We start from the raw sequence: 22,053 nt of genomic DNA, 5'->3' as shown, positions 1-22,053 counted from the left end.
GAGGCCCGGGGTTTGAACCACGGACCTCCCATGTGGTAGACAGATGCCCTAACAGCTGGGCCAAGTCCGCTTCCCAGTATTATTTCTTAAAACTATACGTGACTTTACAAATGATCTCAAAATAAGAATTTTAAAAAAATCAATAATATTAAACATTTTTATTCCTCACCCACCCCCCAGCCCCATAATAATAATTATTACAGGCACATTTACCATGAAACTAACTAAATATAATTCAGGGGCCCACCTGCAGACCTTGGGAGTGCTGGGAGTTATAAGGATTTGTAATCAGAATATTCTAGTTGGGGAAGAAACCAGGCTGCAATAGGAAGCATTATTAAGAAGCATTTCTGATAAATTATTAAAGAAGTTTCAGAAGAAAGGGACCTAAATCTCCAAGTTTCCATAATTGGGTGTTTGTTTTCTCATTCTAAATAAATATTAACCTTTATATCTAATTCTGTGTTCTTTTTCTTAAAAAAAAATTCAGGCTCCACAAAACCCATCTCTGCACCTCCTAAGGACTGCGTGGTGTCTTAAGAACAAGGACTTTGGAAACAGCCTAAACTCAAATCTTGGCTATACTAACAAGGTGTGACCTTGGACAAGTTAATTAGTTCTCTCTACCTGTTTCCTCACTCATAAAATGTGTACAATAATAAACGTTATTGTTTTGAGCATGAAATACTTTATTTTTAAGAGGTATGGTATATTTAAGTACCTGGTAGTGGAACCAGTGTGTACCCTTAGCATTATTAGTGAGCAGCTAGGCTGTGCCTGGCATTGTGTGGAGTACTTTAGACACATTAATTTACTTAATCCTCAAAATAATCCTGGCGGGGAGGTACTATTATAATGCTCACTTCAGAGATGAAGAAACTGAAGTTTTCAGAGACTAGAGGTTAAGTCTTTGGGATCAAGTCCTGACTCCAAAAACCACGGTTTTTTCAATAACGATTTGGCCTAGGAAAGGCAGGCCGCTTCCTTCAAGACATTCCAGTCCGAGAAAAGTCGTCCTGGGGGCTGCTACTGCCTGGGCTGACCCGCCGGACTCCAGCTCCCGGTTGGGTGAGGTCTGACTCCAACCCCGGATCCCGGCTCCAGGTGCCGCATGGGGGACGTTCAATCAGCTCCAAAGTCCGAGCTAAATTCGTAAAAATAAGCCGCCTTTCATAATCCAATTCTGCAAACAGGTGGCAACTCCTCTGCAGCCCAGCCCGATGCAAATCCTCATTTCGCCGCCTGCTGGGCCAAGTCTTGCGCCTCGGACAAATCACAAGCGATCAGATTTGGACGCCCGCCCTCAGGCACCAAACTCGGCCCCGTCCCGCTCGCCCCGCCCCTCCGCTTCCGCCGCTGTTGGCCCCAGCCTTCCACCTAAATCCCGTCCCTGGTACGTCCGTTTAGCCGCTCCACCTCCAGAGCCGTCGTCCCCTGGTAGCTTCCGCTCTAGGCCCGTCCCTTTCTTTGGGCGCGAGCGCCGAACGCATCGAACGCAGCCAATGAGTGGTGCGGCGGGAGCTCCGCGGGAGGTTCGATTGACGGGGCCTGGCGGGCCGGGCCGGCTGTTAACGCGCGCTTTGGGAAGAGAAAGGTTAAACGGGAGGTGCTCGGTCCTGAATTTGTTTCTGCCGCTCCTTTCAGCCCCTCTTGGGATTCCCCTCTCAGTCCAACCTGGGGCCTTCTCCCTGGCCCAACTCGATCTCCCTCAGTCCGGGCTTGGGGACCGCGTCCCAGAACTGGGAAATTCCCCTTCTCCGGGCTCGGGCGCCTCGCCCTCCCCAGGCCTCGGACTTCCACGTCAACTTCTCTTCTCGCCTGAGATTATCACCCCCACCCCCCCGCAACTACCACTCCCCTCCCTTCAGCCCGATCTGAGGCTATTATCCAGATTCTTCTCTGCCCAGCCTTGGGTCCCCACCTGCTTCCTCTTCCCATCCCAGAGATAGCTCTGCTTTGGCTCCTTATTTGGCCTGGTCTCCCATCTCGCCTAACTGAAGACTGACACTCACCCAGTTTGAGTCCAAATTCTAGGACCTGGCTGGACACCACTCCTCCCCCCACCCCCATACATGCCTCATGGTTTAATTTGCCCACCCCCTCAATAATATAGCAGTCCCCTGCTTTACAAGGTCCTGGTCCTGCATTCTTAGCTACTGATTGCTTTTGACCCTTTGCTGATGACTTCTTGAAGTTTTACCTTCCTGGGCCCAGGATGGTAAGTGTGGGCCTAGGGAGACTCTCTGGGTCTAATGGGTCCAGGCTGCAGCATGCCTGCAGGTGCTTAATTTCTATTCTTCCCTTACAGAGGAGAAGCTTAGCTCCCAGCCAGCTGGCCAAGAGGAAACCTGGAGGCCAACTGTCTGATGATGAAGACTGGCAGCCTGAGGCAGTGGTGAGTGAGTACTCTGCCCTCATGGGAAGGTGGGGATGCAGGACTATTTGGGCAGAAAGAAAGCCTGGACTAGGTTTCTGGGGTTACCCAGTCACCTCCAGAAGCCTCTTCCATGTATTTATTTATTTTAAAAGATGTATTTCATTTATTCCCCCTCCCCCGCATCATTGTTTGTGCTTGCCGTCTGCTCACTCTGTTGGTTGTGTGCTCGTCTTCTTTTTAGGAGGCACTGAGAACCAAACTCAGGACCTCCCATGTGGGAAGGAGGTGAACATTGGCTTGAGCCACCTCTGCTTCCCATTTTCATGTATTTAGTAAACTTTTAATGAGTACTTACTCCGTGTCAGGCACTGAACAAGATAAATGAAATCTTTGCCCCGAAGGTGCTCCCTAGAAGCTAACAGAGCTTTATTTCTGCTGGGAAGGGGTATCTCAACGCCAAAGAGCTGGTTAAATTAGGTCTTTTGACTCCCTTGAGAACAAAGTGCTCTCCAATAGCAACTTGCAGCCTGTTCTTTTGCTCTTTGTTCCCTGCCCAGTGTCACAGTGTTCTGGGCCTACCTTAGGGTCCCATGGTCACTTGGGGACCTGAGGGATGGCGCCCTTTCAGTCCCTGCTCATGTTCTAGTATACAGTATGTTCTAGCTTGGACTGTATTTCCTGCCTTGGAGGCTTGTTGGGCTGGCTCTGGGCAGGACTTATATGAATAAAATAAATAGGACATACAGCATGTCCTACAGAGAGAGAGGGCAGTTAGAGAGGAAAAGCCTTGGCCGCCGGAGCTTTGGAGTAAGGGATTATTTAAGGAAGTACTAGAAGGGAATTTAGGGCAGGGTCAGAGATGAGTAAAGGAATGTAGAGAGGGGAAGGGACCTAGCATTTTTGTTGCAGGTGTGCCTTATAGGACGACTGGAGGCTTAAATACCTTGGTGAGTTGGTACAAGTGGGTTCTTGCTTGATTGTTTGGTAGGGCTTGTTGCACTGCTGGCGTGCTGGGGGCTCCTCTACCTGTGAGGGAGGTACATAGGCTGCTCTCTGCCACTTACGTGGGTCTCAGACTTGAACTTGGGACAGCACTCTGTGTACCTACATCATGAACAGTGCTGTCTGCAGCTGGTTGGCCCTAAAAATGTTTTTGGTGCTAGTGTCCTCACCAAGGTATGGACTGGGGAGTAGCCCCAGTGGCCTGGGAGTTGAGGGACAGTTGTGCTCTTGCCTTTTTGGGAAATTGAGGGAGGCAGGCAACTGGTTGTTTGGTTATTCCTTAGGGCTTTTGGAGTGGAGATTTGGGGATGGACAGCATGACTTCATGCTGCTGGTCAACCTGCCCTTCACAGGTCCACTTCATTCACCTTTTCTGGTGCCTGTTCCTCAGTGTAGGTAGGTTATTTAACTTTGGTAAGGTCCCGTTCTCGCACCTGTTAAATAAGAATACTAATCAGCCTATGTCATAGGGTTGCTGTAAAGATGATACAAGATAATGCATGTGAAGGACTTAGCCCAGCACCTGGTACTTAATAAGAACTTTGAGTGTGAGGTGCTGTTATGGTGATCTTTGTAATCTTCCAGACTTATGTCTCCCCTAATTCTCCCTCCTAGACTCCTAAGAAGCGGAAACCTAGCAGTGAGAACCAGACCGCGGAGTGCTTCCTGTCTCCTTTTCGGAAACCTTTGACCCATCTAACCAATCGACCACCCTGCCTGGACAGCAGTCAACATGTAAGTCAGAACTGCAACCCACCTCGGTGTATGTGTGCCCATTTGTTCCACCTAGAGACTCCTGCCTCTCTAAACTTCCTCTGTGGTCTAGAGAGTAAGTGACCAGGGACGCGGACTTGGCCCAATGGATAGGGCGTCCACCTACCACATGGGAGGTCCGCTGTTCAAACCCTGGGCCTCCTTGACCCATGTGGAGCTGGCCCATGCGCAGTGCTGATGCACGCAAGGAGTGCCCTGCCTCGCAGGGGTGTCCCCCACATAGGGGATCCCCACACGCAAGGAGTGCGCCCCGTAAGGAGAGCCACCCAGCGCGAAAGAAAGTGCAGCCTGCCCAGGAATGGCGCCACACACACGGAGAGCTGACACAACAAGATGATGCAACAAAAAGAAACACAGATTCCCGGTGCTGCTGCTAAGGATAGAAGCGGTCACAGAAGAACATACAGCAAATGGACACAGAGAGAAGACAACTGGGGGGGTGGGAAGGGAAGAGAAATAAATAAAAAATCTTAAAAAAAAAAAAAAAGAGTAAGTGACCAGCAGACAGACTTTGGTGCAGGCTTTGGGCCTACCTGCAGCAGTTGGGCCTGGAGGAGACCTGGCTACTTCTTTAGAAATACGTGCCTGACTTTGAGTCCCCTCTTGTTTGTAATAATATGGGCAGCGAATCCCACGTGGCCCAGGATTCTGTTGAGGACACACAGGGTAGAAGAGGGAGAACGCCCTGGTGGGATGTTGATGGATCCTTGTGTCCTCGCAGCCTATGATTTGCTTGTAGCTTTAAGAGGTACCAGAGCCCTGTAGCTTTCATGTGTATCCTCTGGTAAAGTCAAAGCTAATTATTGCCATGGCAGTATCTGTGCATTATCTTACTTCTCATTTTTTAAAATGAGGAAACTGAGTTCTCAGAGGGAGTAAGTAATTTTCCCAAGGTTACAGAGTAGTCAGTGGATAGAGCAGATTTGCCTAGCTCCAAAGCTTTTTCTCCAAGATTTATGAGGGACATTTTGAAGAGAAAATGGGAATATGTTGACGGGAGTATATAATGAAGGTTAGTCATTTGTGTATTCAGCAAACATCTAAAAGCATTTTTATACAATATTTGACCAATACAAAAGAATGTGTAGCATATGAAAGTTATAAAATACAAAATAGAACAAACATCTGTGAACCCATCACTCCCTTGCTTTTTGTGATAGTTTTACCATATGTATGTAATTCACTACGTAGTACATAGTTTAATTTTTTATATATTTTTTCATTAGAGAACTTGTAGGTTTACAGAAAAATCATGCATAGAGTTCTATTTACTGCCCTGTTAATACTTTGTATTACTGTAATAAATACATTACCAGTTGATGAAAGAACATTTTTATAATTGTGCTGTTAACTATAGTTCATGGTTTACCTTAGGGTTCTCTGTATTGTATAGTTTTAGGTATTTTTTTTTTTATTCTAATGTATATAAAACCTAAAACTTCCCTTTTTAACCATATTCAAACATATAATTCAAAGCTTTTAATTATGTTTTCAATGTGGTGCTACTATCATTATTGTCCATTACTGAAACTTCCGTCAACACAAATAGAAACTCTGTACAATTTAAACATTAACTCCCTATCCCATATCCCCACCCTGACCCATGGTAACCTGCCCATGGTAATATGTTTAAGATTTAGTAAAAGGCAAAAGATTTATATGATCTGAAGAGAAACCAGAGTATAAGATTTAGAAGTGGAAAGACGTAGATTGACTGCAGGTGAGAAGAGGGAAAAATTGAAAATCAATTTGAGATTTCTAATTTGGGCAAGATAGGTGAATGGTGGTGCTATTCACTGAGATAGGAAGCACAGAGGAGGAGCAGGATTTGGTGGGGAGATGAGCAAGACTGTCTATGGTACTTTTAAGGGCCCATGAAAATGTTTTAATTCCTTTTTCAATCTGAAGGGAAAAACTGAGGACATATTAATAAATCCAGCCTGGCTTATATTCATCTCTATACCAATGAATATAATTTTTAGTAATATTTTTATGAAGAAAGTATCCCAAAAGGCAAAAGTGCCCAGAGTCCACAGAAGTCATAGTGCAGCCCTGGAGATGAAGACTAGCTTTAGACATGAGTTGGAGGTGCCTGTAGGATATCCAGGATTGGAGGCACTTGCATAGGTGGGTATGGAGCCTAGGAGAGAGGTATGGCCTAGAAACAGATTTGGAGGTCATTAGCATAATGAAAGCACTTGGCACTTTGGAAATGTATTTGAATATCCAGGTAGTGTGCAGAGTCCAAAGAGCTGAGGACCAAGTCTAACCGAGATGAGCACAGACTTTTATGGGGATTAGACAAGGAAGAACATGTTAGGGCTGGGCATGAGGTCCCAGAGATGGGAGTCACTCGCAGAGAATATTTGAGAGGGAGTGGCCAGTGTTGTCAGGTTAAGTAAGATAGAAACAAGTAGTTAGAGTTAGTGTAGGCCACAGGTGATCTTGGGTAAAGTCATTTCTGGGGAGTGAAAGGGACAGAAGACAAGGAGTAGAAGATAAGGATGGGGAGACGTGCAGTTTTTTTTTTTTTTTTATAAGAAATTTGCTTATGAAGGGAGGGGAGATGAGTCAAAGGAAGTTTTGTTTTACGGTAGGAGAGAGTTAAGCATTCTTTAAATGCTGAGGAAAAAGCTAGTAGAGAGGGTGAGGTTCAGATAAGAAGAGATCAGGCATAACTGATAGTGAATCCCTGCAGAAGAGGGATGCTTTGACCTTGAAAGGGCTGAGGGATACCCTCTAATAGCTGGAAAGGATGGTCTGTAGGAATTTTCAGTAGCTAAATAAGCAAGGAGTGAGAGCATGGTCTCTTCCTTGCCTCTGCCACAGACTCTGGTGAACATTACCAGACCAGATCCCTGGTATCTGACCATTCCAAGTTTTGCAGTCTGTGCCTCGCAGAAGTTTTTGGCCAGAGGTCATCATATTCCCCAACGTCAGTTATATAACCTGCACTTCTCCCTGCAAGGCCTGTGGCTCCTGGTTCTATTGAGTCTTGCTGTTTTAATTTGAAGCATAAATTCTTGGTTAGTCAGAGTCTCAAATGTAGCCTTCTATATTAATATTAGATACTTATTTAATAATTTCTAATCTTAAAATAATATTTCAGTTTTAGAATTGAAAGCTGAATTGATGCCAAATTAGAAAAGAAGTTAAAGTCCCTCTCCTTTTTCTTCTCCCTTGACTTAAGGATAGCTATTTGGGAGCATCTCTCATATATGAGTTTCTGATTAGCATTGCTATTCATAGTTTTATAGCAATCATTTTAATTATAAATAGACAAATAAAGGAGGATTTGAACCTTTCTCCCTACTTTGACCTTGTCATGTTATTTAGTGTGATAATGAAGTTCAATTCTCTGCATTCCTTTTTTTTCTTTCAACAGATCACAGAATATTCATTATATTTTTCCTATTTAAAATACATTGAGTTTGTAGAAATTTATCATGATCTATGTATGTGAAGAGATGGGTCAGAATACAAAGGTAGAAATATCAGGGCAAGACTGCCTTGCTTTTTTTCCTATTAAAGTACCTTTTTGCTACAAGGGAATTTTTTCATTACTGCTTTTCCACTATGTATTCCCATTAAATCTACCTTTAGGGTTTCTGTTTCTTGGTTTCTCCTTGCTCTTTTGGGTTCCAGCTCTGGTTCTGTTGACATTCACATGTAATTGTAATTCCCCAAGACTTACGATATGTGTGTGAGGTGGAACTTTTCCTGGGAGTTGTCAGAGTCAGTACAGCAAGTATAGACTTTCTTGCTTCCTTTGCCCCTGCCCCAGCCCCATAGTCCAGTGCTGATCCCAGGCTGAAGTGCTGGCACAGGGATTCCTGTAGGCCCCAAGGTGGAGGCCAAACACCCTGCACCAGGGTCACCTTTCTCCAGGACCTGTGTGTGTCTGCTTCCTGTCACCCTTGTCCCACTTGCTCTTTTTTTTTTTTTTTTAAAGATTTATTTATTTATTTCTCCCCACCACTTTGCTGTTTGTACCTGCTGTGTCTGTCTTCCTTCTTCCTTCAGGAGGCAGCGGGAACTGAACCATGGACCTCCCATGTAGTAGGCAGGAGCTCCATTGCTCGAGCCATATCCGTTTCCCTGCTCTTTCTTGAGGATGGGCCTGGCGTCTCTCTCATGTCTCCTCTTTCATGTTTTTTCCTCTCCCATACCTTCCCATGGCAGTAAGCTGTTGGCTTTGGGCTGAGCTGAATGGCTGCGTGCAGACAGATTGTGTTCAGAGGCCACTGTTGACAAGTACAGGGCCTGGAAATCAAGAAAGTCCTGCATCTGTCATGACTGTGTGACTTGGGAAAATAACTACCCTGAGTCTCAGTTTACTCATCTATAAAATGGAGAAGTCAATAATATATAGATCTAATAGGGCTGTTAGTGAAGATTAAATGATGATATGAATGCAAGGGGTTTAACTATGTGGTACTCATCATTAACCATCACTGTTGATGTTTTATCTGTCCTTACTATCATTGTTATTTTACTACTATTGCTCCTGTTGCTTCTACTACCACTATTCTTTGAAGGGTTCATTAGTCCCCAAGGATTAAAGTTTTAGATGTAGTAGGCAGAATTGATGTGACAAAAAAAGAACTGGGTATACTTGGGTGTAGCCCTATAGAACAGCTATTGAACCCAGACATTGGAGCTCCCTGTTAGTACCACAGTTGGGTAGGTGTGGGAATCCTCACTGGCATGGTCTTTCATGAGCAAATGGTCTCTGAACCTTGTGGTTGACCGAAGCAAGGCACTTGCCAGTGTCACTTTGCTGGCCCTGGGTGTCTGCAGAACCTTAAAGATGGAAGCTGTTGTATGAAACCAAATGTGGAGCACCTCTTACATTCTGGATACGCTGGGTGACATGTAGTGAAGATACATTGCTTTGAATGTGTTATGAGGCTTAAATAGGCATTTTAGACTGCCTTTATAAAAATGCTGTCGTATAACATTTCTAATCAGTCCTGAATCCCTGTTTCTCCTTTCTTTCTAGGAAGCATTTATTCGAACCATTCTGTCAAAGCCTTTCAAAGTTCCCATTCCAAATTATCAAGGTAAAATGGAGACTTTGCTATTTTTTAGATCAGTCTTGTGTGAATGTGCCTGAATAGATTTAAGACCTCTGCTATTGTAAAAACAAGCTTAGTTTAGAATTGAAGATGCTAGTCTTGTGGGGGGCTGTGAATGAGTGGCTCTCCTGAGGCCTGCACAAAGGTAGTGTTTGGTAGCTTCAGTAAGGGCTGCCAACACTAACTGCACAAAGGTAGTGTTTGGTAGCTTCAGTAAGGGCTGCCAACACTAACTGTTCCTCATCTGGAGAGCTGCAGTGACTGATGGGCCTGGACTCCATTCTGTCCAAGTTATTTCAACAGCATCTCCTTTTGGAGGTGGACTGTGTGGGAGGCCTGGATTCTGTAAGGGTTTTTCCCATCCTATGCAGGACACAACACTGTGCTAAAACTGGGGCTGGGGAGGGAGGAGACCAGCTCCTAAGAGCTCTCAGATTTGAAAGGCCCCTTTAGGGTTTCAGACTTTTCCAAGATTGACTTGAGTTGAGATGAACAAGACATGATCCTCTAGAAGTTTGCAGTTGAATGATAGAAACAAAATGGGAAAAGCTTTGATCTAAGGCAGACTGGGATAATGGCTAAGCCGAGGTGCCCAGATCAGGTATAGAGAAGTTCTGAGAGAAAAGGGTTTATATGGGAGCTCAGGAAAGGTTATATGAAGGAGAGGTATTTGTGCTGGGCCTGCTGTATCTCCTCAACAGAGAGACTCAGGTGACAGATTGTTGGTTTCTAGGTCCTCTGGGCTCTCGGGCATTGGGCCTCAAAAGGGCTGGGGTCCGTCGGGCCCTACATGACCCCATGGAAGAAGGTGCCTTGGTTTTGTATGAGCCTCCCCTGCTGAGCGCCCATGACCTGCTGAAGCTCGACAAGTATGTGCACTGGTATTTCTTGAGCAGTTCTAGTCCTTTGTCAGAACACATACCTGAGAGGGAGGAGGGTATTTTGATGTGATTTTCCCCTTGGGATCAGCATATGTTTCCAGAATGCTATCATAGCTACTGTACCATTTAGAGAGTGGGTAATGGGGGAAGGAGAGTGCTCAGACAAGAAATATGGTCATGTCCAGTTGGTTGAGTCTCCTCACCACTTCTGTTGCCCATTCAGGGGAACAGAAGGAGCTGAGGTGATTCTATAGGGAACATGTCCTCCCCGCTCCTAACTTTAGAGTTTGCTGAGAAGGAATTTACTCTGGTTTGGTGCCCATGCCAAAAAGTCCTCTCTCAGGCAGCTGCCTTTGTTTCCTCTGATTTAGCAGGACACAGCTTCCTGAGGGTGTCTGAGCTTCATGTTTTCTTTCATGTTTTTCCTCAGGGAAAAACTCCCTGTCCATGTGGTCGTTGATCCTATTCTCAGTAAGGTCTTACGGCCTCATCAGAGAGAGGTAAATGGGGGTGGGGTGTGGTGTGGTGGAGGGTGGGAGGAATGAAGTGTGGGCTAGGAAACTGACCCTGGGAGGCTGCCATCCCTGGGCCAGCAGCAGTGTGTGTGGCCAAGGTGGCTGAGAGCTGTTACTCTGCAGGGAGTGAAGTTCCTGTGGGAGTGTGTAACCAGTCGGCGCATCCCTGGCAGCCAAGGCTGCATCATGGCTGATGAGATGGGCCTGGGCAAGACGCTGCAGTGCATCACATTGATGTGGACACTTTTGCGCCAGAGTCCAGAGTGCAAGCCAGAAATTGACAAGGCAGTGGTGGTGTCACCCTCCAGCCTGGTGAAGAACTGGTACAACGAGGTTGGGAAATGGCTTGGAGGGAGGATCCATCCTCTGGCCATCGACGGAGGCTCTAAGGAAGAAATAGACCAGAAACTGGGTATGGAACCTTAACAAGAGGTCTGTACACTTCTGACCAGCCTGCTGCTTTCTTTTTATGTGTATGATCACTTATGGTCAGGATTAAGAGCAATGCAGGTATGGAAAAGAAGAAAATTCCCATTGAAAATAGTTGAAAGAGTGGGTTATTTCTGGGCTAAAGTAAAGAACTGTCAAACTGTTTCCTTCAAGATAATCCAAAAGTTGGGCATTGAGCTTTTAATTAATTCCTTGGGAATATGCCTTTTTATGTTTCCTTGACATCTTCCCTGTTGTAGATGGATTCATGAACCAGCGTGGAGCCAGAGTGCCTTCTCCTATCCTCATCATCTCCTATGAGACATTCCGCCTTCATGTTGGAGTCCTCCAGAAAGGGAGTGTTGGATTGGTCATATGCGACGAGGTACATAACTCAGCAGTCTGGGTGGTAGGAGAAAAAGCTGTCAAAATCTCCTCACTGAGCAATGTCATCAAGGGCTATGCTAGTCATTGGGGAATGCTGATAGGCAACATGGCCTGAACAGGGAAGTTACCACTCCAAGTTTTCATGTTTCCAGCACTTACAGTGAATTCCTCACAGCTGACTCTTTTATCCAGAACATACCACTTCTTCATGGTAACTCTTAGGTACAAAAGCCTTGGTCTGCATAGTAATCCTGAGGGAGGGAGGACAAATCAGAAAACTTGGGATCAGCTTTGGCTTTGCCACTTGCAAGCATGACTTGAAGCAGATAACTGAATGTCTCTGAGATTCTGTTTCTTTATCTGTAGTGTGGATGACACAGGGTTTACCTGAAAGAGACATGGTGAGGATGAAGAGAGAGGATATGGAGAGGCTTTTTGTGATGTGGATGAATAGGGGAGGGATTGACTCATCATCTCAGTTTTCGAAATTAGGAGACTGAGGCTCAGGGAAATATAGTAACTTGCCCAAGTTCACCCAGTAAGTAAATAGTGAGCTGGGACTTAATCCAGGTCTGTGATTCTAGTCTTGGTGCTCTTCCCTATCCTCGCTGCCTTGGATATAGCTGAGAGCTTGGTGCAGGAAGCAGCTTGGGCAGGTATGGAAAGGCTATCCCTGTAAGCCTTGTCCAGACTTGCATATGTTCCTTAACAAGTGCTAGGACACAAAGTAAGCCAGAGGAAAGATGCTGGGGAAATTCATTAAAAAACAAGAATGCTATCACAGGGCTCATGCTCCAGAGAGAGAAATGGTGGTAGTTAGTCTTGGTATCAGTTTTTGTTTTTAAAAATGATAAATTATGAACTCTGGAATGATCATCAGAAATTCCATAGCAGCTTATAAATAGGAGCTTTGACAGCCTTTCATCTGGCCAAATATTTGATTTGCTGCAATGCCAGGGGATGGTGGCAGGAGCTGGGTCTGGAACCTTGACCATAGGGATCTGGGTTTCCCTTCTGCAAGACTCCCAGGGTCGTGTGGCAGCCCCTTTCATTCCCTCAGCTATTTATCAAGTGCCTGCTGTGTGTCTGGCCTTGGGGATCCCATGATGCCTGTCCTCAGGGAGCTTAAGTTTAGAGGGATCCAACTGCTGATACTCCTTTCCCCAGGACCTTTTTGGGAAATTCTTCACAAGTTTCAAGTCTCATTTCCCTCTTCAGCTTAGAAGTATCAGCCTTCTGTTTCAGGGCCAATGCTTGGTACTTCTGGTCATTTTTTAAAAAATAAAAATTCTTTAATTCTTAAATAGTGGCTTTGGCCTTTAATTCTTTAATTCAATAAGCATTCACGGAGTAGTACTCATGCAGGGACATATACCCTATCCCTATAGGGACATGTCCCTATGGTACCCTGTCCCTATAGTACCCTGTCCTATACACTAGAGTTATGAAGGTGAAGCTGCATTGTCTCTGCCTTAAGATGTTCATGCCTAGTGAGGTAAAATACAGTAAAGTGTGATTAGTACTCTGTATATGTAGTATTGGATGAGCGGTAGAGTAGTGCAGTGCCCAGGCTTTGGAGTCACACAGACCTGAGTTCAAATTCCAGCTTTGATACTTTCTACTGGTGTGATCTTGGATAACTCTTCATCTCTCTGAGCCTCAGTTGCTTCATTTCTAAAATGGTAATATAATGTCCACTCATTTGATTGTTTGGATTATAGAAGAGAATATAAAGTGCTTAATATAGTGTCTGGCATGTTTAAAGTGTTCAATAAATAATAGCAGCTATTTTTATGCACTGAATGCCATAGAAGCACAGAGATGAGAAGGCCCAGCAGCCTGGGGTGATTGTGGAAGTCTTTGCAGAGGAGGTGACATTTGGGGAATTTACCTGTGGGATAGCATTCTAGGCAGAGGAATAGCATGGGCAAAGAGAAATATGGGGAAAAATCAGCATTAGGATGGTTAAGGCTTCCTGGAGCTTCTAAGCATGACAAGCTGTGGAGTCTCTCAGAGATGTTGGCAGGGGCCTCACTGAGAAAGACTTTGAATGCCAGGTTGAGGAATTTGGACTTGATCCTCTAGAAGGGAAAGTCAGTGGTGTCTGTTTAATTGCATTGTAAAAAGCTGCTTAGAGGGAGCAAGGCTGATTTGTTTAATCATTCTTTAACTGGTGCTTGAGTTTTGTGTGCCTTGTGCCCAGTACGGGGCTGAGAAGGGGCAGGATGTAGAGAAGGCCTGATTTTGCCCATGAGGTTCTTGGGGAAAGTAGTGTCCTTTTAAATTTTCTTGAGGAAAAATTGAAGAGAAAGAAGTAATAGGTGTGTATCTTGGTGGACAAGAAGAATAGAGATTGGGGAAGATATGCAAGGGAGGCAGGAGGCTCTTTAGATGTATATGCTGTGGGCATTCTGGTGGAAGGAGAGGAGGAGGAGCCAGGGCCATGTCCCATTAGCACTGACAGCTCAGGTGAGGGCTTCTAATTCAGAAGGCATCTGGCTCAATGGGTTCTGGGTTGGTTGGGCTAGTGGGGAGGGTGTCCTCCTTGAAGGTCTGTAACATGGCCTTATGATCTTCAAGGAGGATAAGCACGCTGCCAAGGCCCTGGAGGTTGGGGCAAGGAAGGGGATGGGAGGGAGCAGAGGGAATCCTTGTTTTATGGATGTAGCACTGGACTGGAAACTTAAGGTCGATTGCTTGAGCCTGACCTTTCTAAGCAAGCAGGTAAACTCTCTCTTGCTGTCTCCTGCCCAAATCCCTAGGCCCCAGAACCTGTAATGTTTGTGACTCCCCTTTTCCTGTCTGCACAAGACCCTGCTATCACATTGTGCCCAGGCCTGAGCGAGAATTAATTCCCTTGCAGGGGCATAGGCTCAAGAACTCGGAGAATCAGACTTACCAGGCCCTGGACAGCTTGAACACTAGCCGACGGGTGCTCATCTCCGGGACCCCCATCCAAAATGATCTGCTTGAGTATTTCAGCTTGGTACATTTTGTTAATTCGGGCATCCTGGGTAAGAATTCAGTCTTGTCTGCCTCATTGGAAAGGCCTTGGCCTTGTAGTATAGCTCCAGCTGAGTACTCTTATAGGAAGACTTCTCTTGCCATTGAGTAGCAAAGCCACTAGAAGGCCTTAGCTCTGCTGAACAACTCAGCAAGGTCCGCTCTGGCTCAGGGGCTACGCAGGACCTGGTGTCACTATAACCCGGGAGTGAAAATATTACCCTCCAGTCTTTTTTTTTTTTTTTAATATATGGGAAACCTGTGCTCAACCTCTTGAGCCACATCTGCTCTGCCCCCAGGCATTTTTGATCCTCATGTGCTACCTGCCTCACAAGAATTTTGGCCTCAGAGCAGACTGTTTTGGGCAGTCCTTTTACATAGACATTTGTGAAAAGGTTTACTAGTGGCACCTCAACTTGCCAGTACTTAAGAATCACTTTAGGCAGAGAACTTACTGAGTAACAGAATTGTCACAAAGTGAACACATTTGTGTAACCATTACCAGATCAATTACTACCACTATCTTAGAAATGCCCTCTCCCCCAATTACTACCTTTTCCTTTCTCCCCAGAAGGAAATACTCTTCTGATAGTAGAGATTGATTTTTGCCTGTTTTTGAACTTTATGTAAATAGAATCATACAGTATATATTCCTTTGCATTTGATTTTTGTTCAACATGTTTATGAGATTCATCCATGTTATTGTGTGTAGCAGTAATTTGCTCTTTTTTTTTTTAAGATTTATTTATTTATTTATTCCCCCCCCCCCAGGTTGTCTGTTCTCTGTGTCTATTTGCTGGGTGTTCTTTGTGCGCTTCTGTTGTCAGCGGCACGGGAATCTGTGTTTCCTTTTATTGCATCATCTTGTGTCAGTTCTCCGTGTGTGTGGCACCATTCCTGGGCAGGCTGCACTTTCTTTCACGCTGGGTGGCTCTCCTTACGGGGCGCGCTCCTTGCGCGTGGGGCTCCCCCATGCAGGGGACATCCCTGCGTGGCACAGCACTCCTTGCGTGCATCAGCACTGCACATGGGCCAGCTCCACATGGGTCAAGGAGGCCCGGGGTTTGAACCGTGGATGTCCCATGTAGTAGACGGACGCCCTAACCACTGGGCCAAGTCCGCCACCAATTTGCTCATTTTCATTGCTCTGTACTATTCCACTTTATGAATATATCAAAAGTTAGACAATTTAGTTGTTTCCAGTTCTTTAGACCTTTGAATAATGCTGTGATGACCATTCTTTACATACCTCTTTGTGAACATAGTATGCATTTCTCTTGGGTGTATACCTTAGCTTGGGATTGTTGGGCCATATGTTATGCATGTGCTCAGCTCTAGTAGGTACTGCCAAACAGTTTGCCAATGTGATTGTACCAACAAAGATTGTACCAGCAACTTCTACATTAGGGATTGACAGACTTTCCTAAAGGTCTAGTAAATAAAGGCTTGTATGCCATATTGTCTGTGTCACAACTTCTCAATTCTGCTGTTGTAGCATGAAAGCAGCCATAAGTAGTATATAAATGAATGTGCACCACTGTGCTCCAGTAAAACCTTATTTACAGAAATAGGCAGCTGACCTATAGCCATAGTTTGCTGACCCCTGCTATGTATCCCTTATGTCATCATCAATAGCTATTTTTTGTTTGTTTGTTTTCAATGTTACTCATTACTCGTTCTGGTGGGTATTTAGTGATATCTCTGCATTTGCCTAATGATGAACGAAGTTAAACATCTAATATCTTTTAATATGTTCATTGGTCATTTGGATATACTCTTTTGGGAAGTGCCTGGTCTCGTCTTTTGCCCTTTTTTTTGGGGGGGGGAAGGGTTATCTGACTTTTTCTTAATGTTTTGTAGGAATTCCTTATATATTCTGGGTATAAGTCCTTTGTATTGTGAATATCTTAAGAACAGAAGTTTCTAATGTTATTGTAACCCTGCTTACTGATCATTTCCTTTATGATTAAGTGCTTTTTTGTGTTCAAAGAAATCTTTGCTTACCCCATGTCAGGAAGATATTTTCCCATATTGTTATAGATTTATTGTTTAACCTTTCACATTAAAACTGGGGAGTGAATGTGGCTCAAGTGGTTGGGTACCTGCTTCCCACATGGGAGGTGTCAGGTTCCATTCCCAGTGCCTCCTAGAAACAAACAAAAAACAATAAGCATACAAACAAAGTAACCAACTCTGGGGAGCCCATGTGGCTCAGTGGTTGAGCGATAGGTTCCCACATATGAGGTCCAAGGTTCAATCCCCAGTTCTGGTACCTCACACACACAAAAAATCTATAATTCATCTAAAGTTGATTTTTACATATGGTGTGAGGTAGGGATCAAGATTCATCTTTTCCTATCATAATGGATATCCAGTTAACCCAGCACTGTTTATTGAAAAGACTGTCCTTTCCCCTTTTCCATTTTTGCAGTGCCGTTTTTGTAAATCACATGTCCATTTATGTGTAACTCTATTTCTGGACTTTATTCCATTGGTCCATTTATCTGTCCTTGTGCCAGTACTTACCTGCTTTAAGACTATAGCTTAATAAGTCTTAATATTGTTTATGTGAGTTTTCTAACTTTTTAATATGGTCCTAGCTTTTCTTATCTGGCAACCTTGCTAAATTTAGTGTTCATTCTAATAGTATGTATAGAATCTCTGGGATTTTTCTTTTTTCTTTTTTTTTTTTTTAGGAGGTACCAGGGATTGAACCTGGGACCTTGTACATGGAAAGCAGGTGCTCAACCACTTGAGCTACATCTACTCCCAGGGATTTTCTACATAATCATGTCATCAGTAAACAATGACAGTTTTATGTCTTCTAATTTCTTAAAATGTTCATCTCTTTCTTGTTTTATATACTGGTTAGAACCTTCATTACAGTGCTGAATAGAAGTGGTGATAGCAGGCATCCTTGTCTCATTCCTCATCTCGGGAAAAAGGAGAGCTTTCAATACTTAACTGTGGAATAAAATGTTTCTTTTTTTTTTTTTTTTTTAAAGATTTATTCATTTATTTCTCCCTCCCTCATTGTTAGTGCTTGCTGTCTGCTCATCTTTTTAGAAGGCACTGGGAACTGAACCCAGGGCCTCCCACGTGGTAGGGAGGTGCCTAATCTCTTGAGCCACCTCCACTCCTTGCTTGTTGTATCTCATTGTGTTTCCTTGCTGTGTCTCTCACTGCGTCATCTCACTGTGCCAGCCCATTGACGGCTCACTGTCTTGCTTGTCTTCTTTAGGAGGCACCGGGAACCAAACCTAGGACTTCCCGTATGGTAGGCAGGAACCCAGCTGCTTAAGCCATATCTGCTTCCCTCCTGTTGGGTTTTGTAGTCATTCTTTAACAGGTTAAGGACATTTTCTACTATTTTATTATTACAGTTATAGGAGATTTTTGGTTTTAAAGATTTTTTATTTTCCCTCCTTCCCCTCCTCCCATCCTGCTGTTTTTGCTGTCTGTGTTGTCTTCTCTTCTCATTTTCTCTCCTCTAGGATTCACTGGGATTTAATCCTGGAGACCTCTGGTGGGGAGAGAGGTTCCCTATCAATTGCGCCACCTCAGTTCCTGGTTTCTGCTATGCTTCTTCTTGACTTTCCCCTTGTTTCTCTTTTTGATGCGTCATCATCTTGCTGTGTGGCTCACTTGCGCAGGGCACTGGCTCACCATGTGGGTACTCACGTGGACACTCGTGTGGGTACTGGCTTATCACGTGGGCACTCATGTGGGTACTGGCTTGCTGTATGGGCACGCTTTCTCTTCTTTTTCACCAGGAGGCCCCAGGCAGGTCTTCTTATATGGTAGGTGGAAGCTCTATCAGTTGAGCCACATCAGCTTCCCTATAGGATTTTTTTTTTTCTTCTTCTTTATTTTCTTTTAAATGTTACATTAAAAAAATATGAGGTCCCCGTATACCCTCCACCCCCCCACATCCCACTTCTCCCACATCAACAACCTCTTCCATCACTGTGGCACATTCATTGCACCTGGTGAATATATTTTGGAGCATTGCTGCAACACATGGACAGTGGTCTACATTGTAGTCTACACACTTCCCTATTCCACTCAGTGATCATGAGTAAGTGTTCAATTTCATTCAATGCTTTTTTAGAAAGCATATCATGAGCATATTTTTCCCCTGTTATAGTATAAATATGGGAATTATATTGATTGATTTTCAAACATTAAATCAACCTTACATTCCTGGAATAAATAATAAATCCAATTTGATATGGTAATATCTTTTTTAGATACTGTTGAACTTGGTTTGCTAATATTTTGTTTAGGACTTTTACAACTATACTTATCAGAGATATTGGCCTGAAATTTTCTTTTCTTATAATGGTTTTGGTTTCAGGTTTTGATATCAAAGTTATGCTGGCCTCATAAAATAATTAGGAAGGGTTCCTTCTTTTTATTTTCTATGGAAGAGTTTGTATAACATTGGTAATGCAACTCAGTTTTTCCTTAAGTGTTTAGAAGAATTTACCAGTGAAGTAATCTAAACCTGGAGTTTTCTTTGTAGAAAGGTTTTAAATCATGGATTCAATTTCTTTGTTAAAGGACTATTCAGATTTGCTCTTCTTGTTTCTGTTTTGGTAAGTTTTTTGTTTTCCTAGGAATTTGCAGTCTCTTTCATATACATTTTAAAATTTATTATCAGAGAATTAGCTTTTGAATGTTTTAGAATCTGTAGTGTGACCCATTTCTTCATTCCTGTTATTTTTGTGCCTTCTCACTTCCTTTTCTTCTTCCCTCGATCAGTCTTGCCATAGGTTTACCAATTTTATTAGTGTTTTAAAAGTACCAACTTTTGACTCTGTCATTCTATTTAACTTCTTGAGATGGATACTTAGATAATTGATTTTTCAGCCTTATTTGTTTATTTATTTGAGGGACAAGAGATTTAACTTGGGACCTTGTATGTGGGAAGCTGGTGCACAACCACTGAGCCACGTCGGCTCCCCTGTTGGTGTTTTCATTTGTTTTGCTTATTTGTTTTTTTTTAGGAGGCACTGGGAACTGAACCCAGGATCTCCCATGTGGGAAAAAGGTGCTCAACTGCTTGAACCACATCTGCTCCCCTATTTTTTATTTTCTAACATAAGACTTTTATGCATGGCTGCATTCTACAATGTTTGATATGTATGCTAAAATCTGCCACTGTGATTGTGGATATGTTTTTTTCTACTATTGCTTTTTTATTTTTATTTTTTTAAGCAAATCAATTTTATCAATACATAATAAAGAATACAATTCATCCAAAGTGTATTATCAGTGGTATTTGATATAATCACATAGTTGTGTATTTATCATTTCATTCATTATTAGAGCATTTTCCTTATCTCAATAAAATAATGAAGAAAGAAAATTCTTCACCTCTCAATCTATTATATTTCCCCTGCTGTACATAGCTGCTATTTCTGGCTATTGCACAATTATTCATTTATTTATTAAGCAGTTATTGAGATATATTCACATACCATACACTCTATCCAAGGTATAATCAGTGGTTTTTAGTATAATCATAATGTTGTGCATTTATCACCTTTCTATTGGGTTTTTGCTTGCTTGTTTTTAGAAGTACCAGGATTACCTTTCATTCCTTTTACATTTAATGTAATTAGTAATATAGCTGGGTTTTAATCCATTATCTCATCACTATTTGGTCCTTTAGGTCTTTGCTGCTCTGATCGCTCTCTGATTCCTTGAAAAAGAAATTGCCTGTTTTTGTTCAGCTTTGTTCTTGGCAGGGAGGTTGATCCGTAACAAACTAGTCTACCTTTTCTGGGGGAAGATCTTTCTCTCTGTTCTTTAATTCTTTCATTTTTCCTTCTCTCTTGTGCTCAGGGACTGCCCATGAGTTCAAGAAGCATTTTGAGTTGCCAATTTTGAAGGGTCGAGACGCAGCTGCCAGTGAGGCAGACAGGCATCGAGGAGAGGAGCGACTGCGGGAGCTCACCAGCATTGTGAACAGGTAATGGCTGCGTGAGTGTTGGGCTCAACAGCACCCTTCCTGAGGTCCCCGCACATTACCCCTAAAGCCATCTGGGGCCAATCCTTTGGAACCTCAGCCTGTGTAGAACTGTCAGGGACTGGGATTCTAGGCCACTGAATTTCGAAATGAAGGGATCTTGCAGGTCAGCTCACTACTTTCCTCCTGGCCTGGGCCCTGTGCTTGGTTTGGGGCTGCCTACCAACCTGCTGAGGAAGCTCTAAACTGATGCTTTTGGACTTCTGAGCAAAATATCTCTTGGAGTGTTGCTAGTACTGCAGAAGCTTCTGTCTATGTCAGACCTAAAGCACCAGTCTTCCCTTCCCAGGTATCATAACCTTTCTGTGACAGGAAGAGTAAACCTAAAGAATGGGTATAGAGCCCAGGCTAAGAGGGCTTCTTTTTCCATGGAGGCCACATTAGTCCAGGGGCTAGGTACATCCTGACTCCTCTGTTGTAGGCTTGCACACTTGGTGGTTTATATCCTGATGTGTCCTGCTGTCCTTCACAGCTTTCAGGTCTCTCTCCCTCCCAATTTTAGATGGCAAGGAGAGTCAGTGTGTTCCTAGGAGCTGCTTCTCAGGTGCCTGATCCCTGTTGTTCCTGGTCTGCCAGGAGGTATGGGCTTAATTTCATTGAGCCTTGGGCCATGTGGCAGGCATTTGAGCAAATGCAAACAGAAACTCCCCTGAGGACTTAGTGATTTGCAGCTTGCTTACCTGTTGGAACACCAGGCTCAGTTGGAAACCTGGGCCTCTCTTGAAGACCAGCCAGCCTGTTGAAGGGGAAGAGAAATTGTTAGTCTAAGGTAGACTGTTTGGATTTGTTCCCATGGCTGAAACCCTTATATATATATATCTTTGCCACAGGGCCGTGGTATTTGAGACTAGAAAAGAGAGTCAGTCTTGGTCTTTTGAGTGTAGCTATTATTCCAGTAGTTATGGCAGTTTTATAAGCCACTTGCTTTTTATCCTCTTCTTCCCAGGTGCCTGATCCGGAGAACATCTGATATCCTCTCTAAATATTTGCCAGTGAAGATTGAGCAGGTGGTTTGTTGTAGGTACTAAACTCAACTGAGGGGTATGGAGTGGGTGAGTAAAAGCTTAGCCCCTGAGGCATGGCTGGTCTCTTAAGGTGTCCTCAGAGGGCAGAAGTATGGTCCAGCCTTTCCCCACTGACCTAGCTATCTTGTTTCAGGCTAACACCCCTTCAGACTGAGTTATACAAGAGGTTTCTGAGACAAGCCAAGCCAGCAGAAGAGTTGTGTGAGGGCAAGATGAGTGTGTCTTCCCTTTCTTCTATCACCTCGCTAAAGAAGCTATGTAATCGTGAGTTGGGCCCATTTCCTGGGGTCCTCTGTGAGAATGAGCAAGGGAAGAAAGGCTCCTTTGGGTAATCCACTCACCTTCACTAAAACTCGAGTCCTCTTAGAGGCCACATGTGATTCCAGCCCTTCCCAAGACATGAGCCCTACATTGTGTACTGTGTAAACCCGACCCTTTGCTTTGTAGAATTCAGTTTATTCCCTTCCCAGACCATGCTTGATGTGATACTTGGGGTATGTAGATGAGTATGTGTGTGTGTGTACGTGTGCACGTGTGTGAATAAATGT

The 22,053-nt window shown here is 43.9% G+C and overlaps 1 protein-coding gene and 1 long non-coding RNA gene across 3 annotated transcripts in view; one reads left to right on the top strand and one right to left on the bottom strand.

Moving 5' to 3' along the window:
* Positions 1-1,527: 1,527 nt before the first annotated feature.
* RAD54L (RAD54 like) overlaps positions 1,528-22,053 on the top strand; it is a 25,158-nt gene continuing 4,632 nt past the window's right edge. For both annotated transcript variants that reach the window (XM_058303644.2, XM_004462769.5), the window contains exons 1-12: positions 1,528-2,218; positions 2,309-2,395; positions 3,995-4,114; positions 9,156-9,216; positions 9,965-10,100; positions 10,543-10,612; positions 10,751-11,039; positions 11,317-11,441; positions 14,307-14,457; positions 20,297-20,423; positions 21,427-21,501; positions 21,639-21,769. In XM_058303644.2, coding sequence (XP_058159627.1) covers positions 2,216-2,218; positions 2,309-2,395; positions 3,995-4,114; positions 9,156-9,216; positions 9,965-10,100; positions 10,543-10,612; positions 10,751-11,039; positions 11,317-11,441; positions 14,307-14,457; positions 20,297-20,423; positions 21,427-21,501; positions 21,639-21,769 — 1,375 coding nt within the window. In that variant the 5' untranslated portion in view covers positions 1,528-2,215. The remainder of the gene's footprint in view (positions 2,219-2,308; positions 2,396-3,994; positions 4,115-9,155; positions 9,217-9,964; positions 10,101-10,542; positions 10,613-10,750; positions 11,040-11,316; positions 11,442-14,306; positions 14,458-20,296; positions 20,424-21,426; positions 21,502-21,638; positions 21,770-22,053) is intronic.
* On the bottom strand, positions 16,466-21,217 carry LOC139439678 (uncharacterized). Its single transcript, XR_011649677.1, has 2 exons — positions 21,161-21,217; positions 16,466-16,592 (listed from the first exon to the last, which is right to left on the bottom strand). It is a non-coding gene; the product is annotated as an uncharacterized lncRNA (long non-coding RNA).

The sequence above is a fragment of the Dasypus novemcinctus genome, chromosome 9 (assembly GCF_030445035.2).
Source record: "Dasypus novemcinctus isolate mDasNov1 chromosome 9, mDasNov1.1.hap2, whole genome shotgun sequence".
NCBI classification, from domain to species: Eukaryota; Metazoa; Chordata; class Mammalia; order Cingulata; family Dasypodidae; genus Dasypus; species Dasypus novemcinctus.
This window is presented reverse-complemented; position numbering and strand designations above follow the sequence as displayed.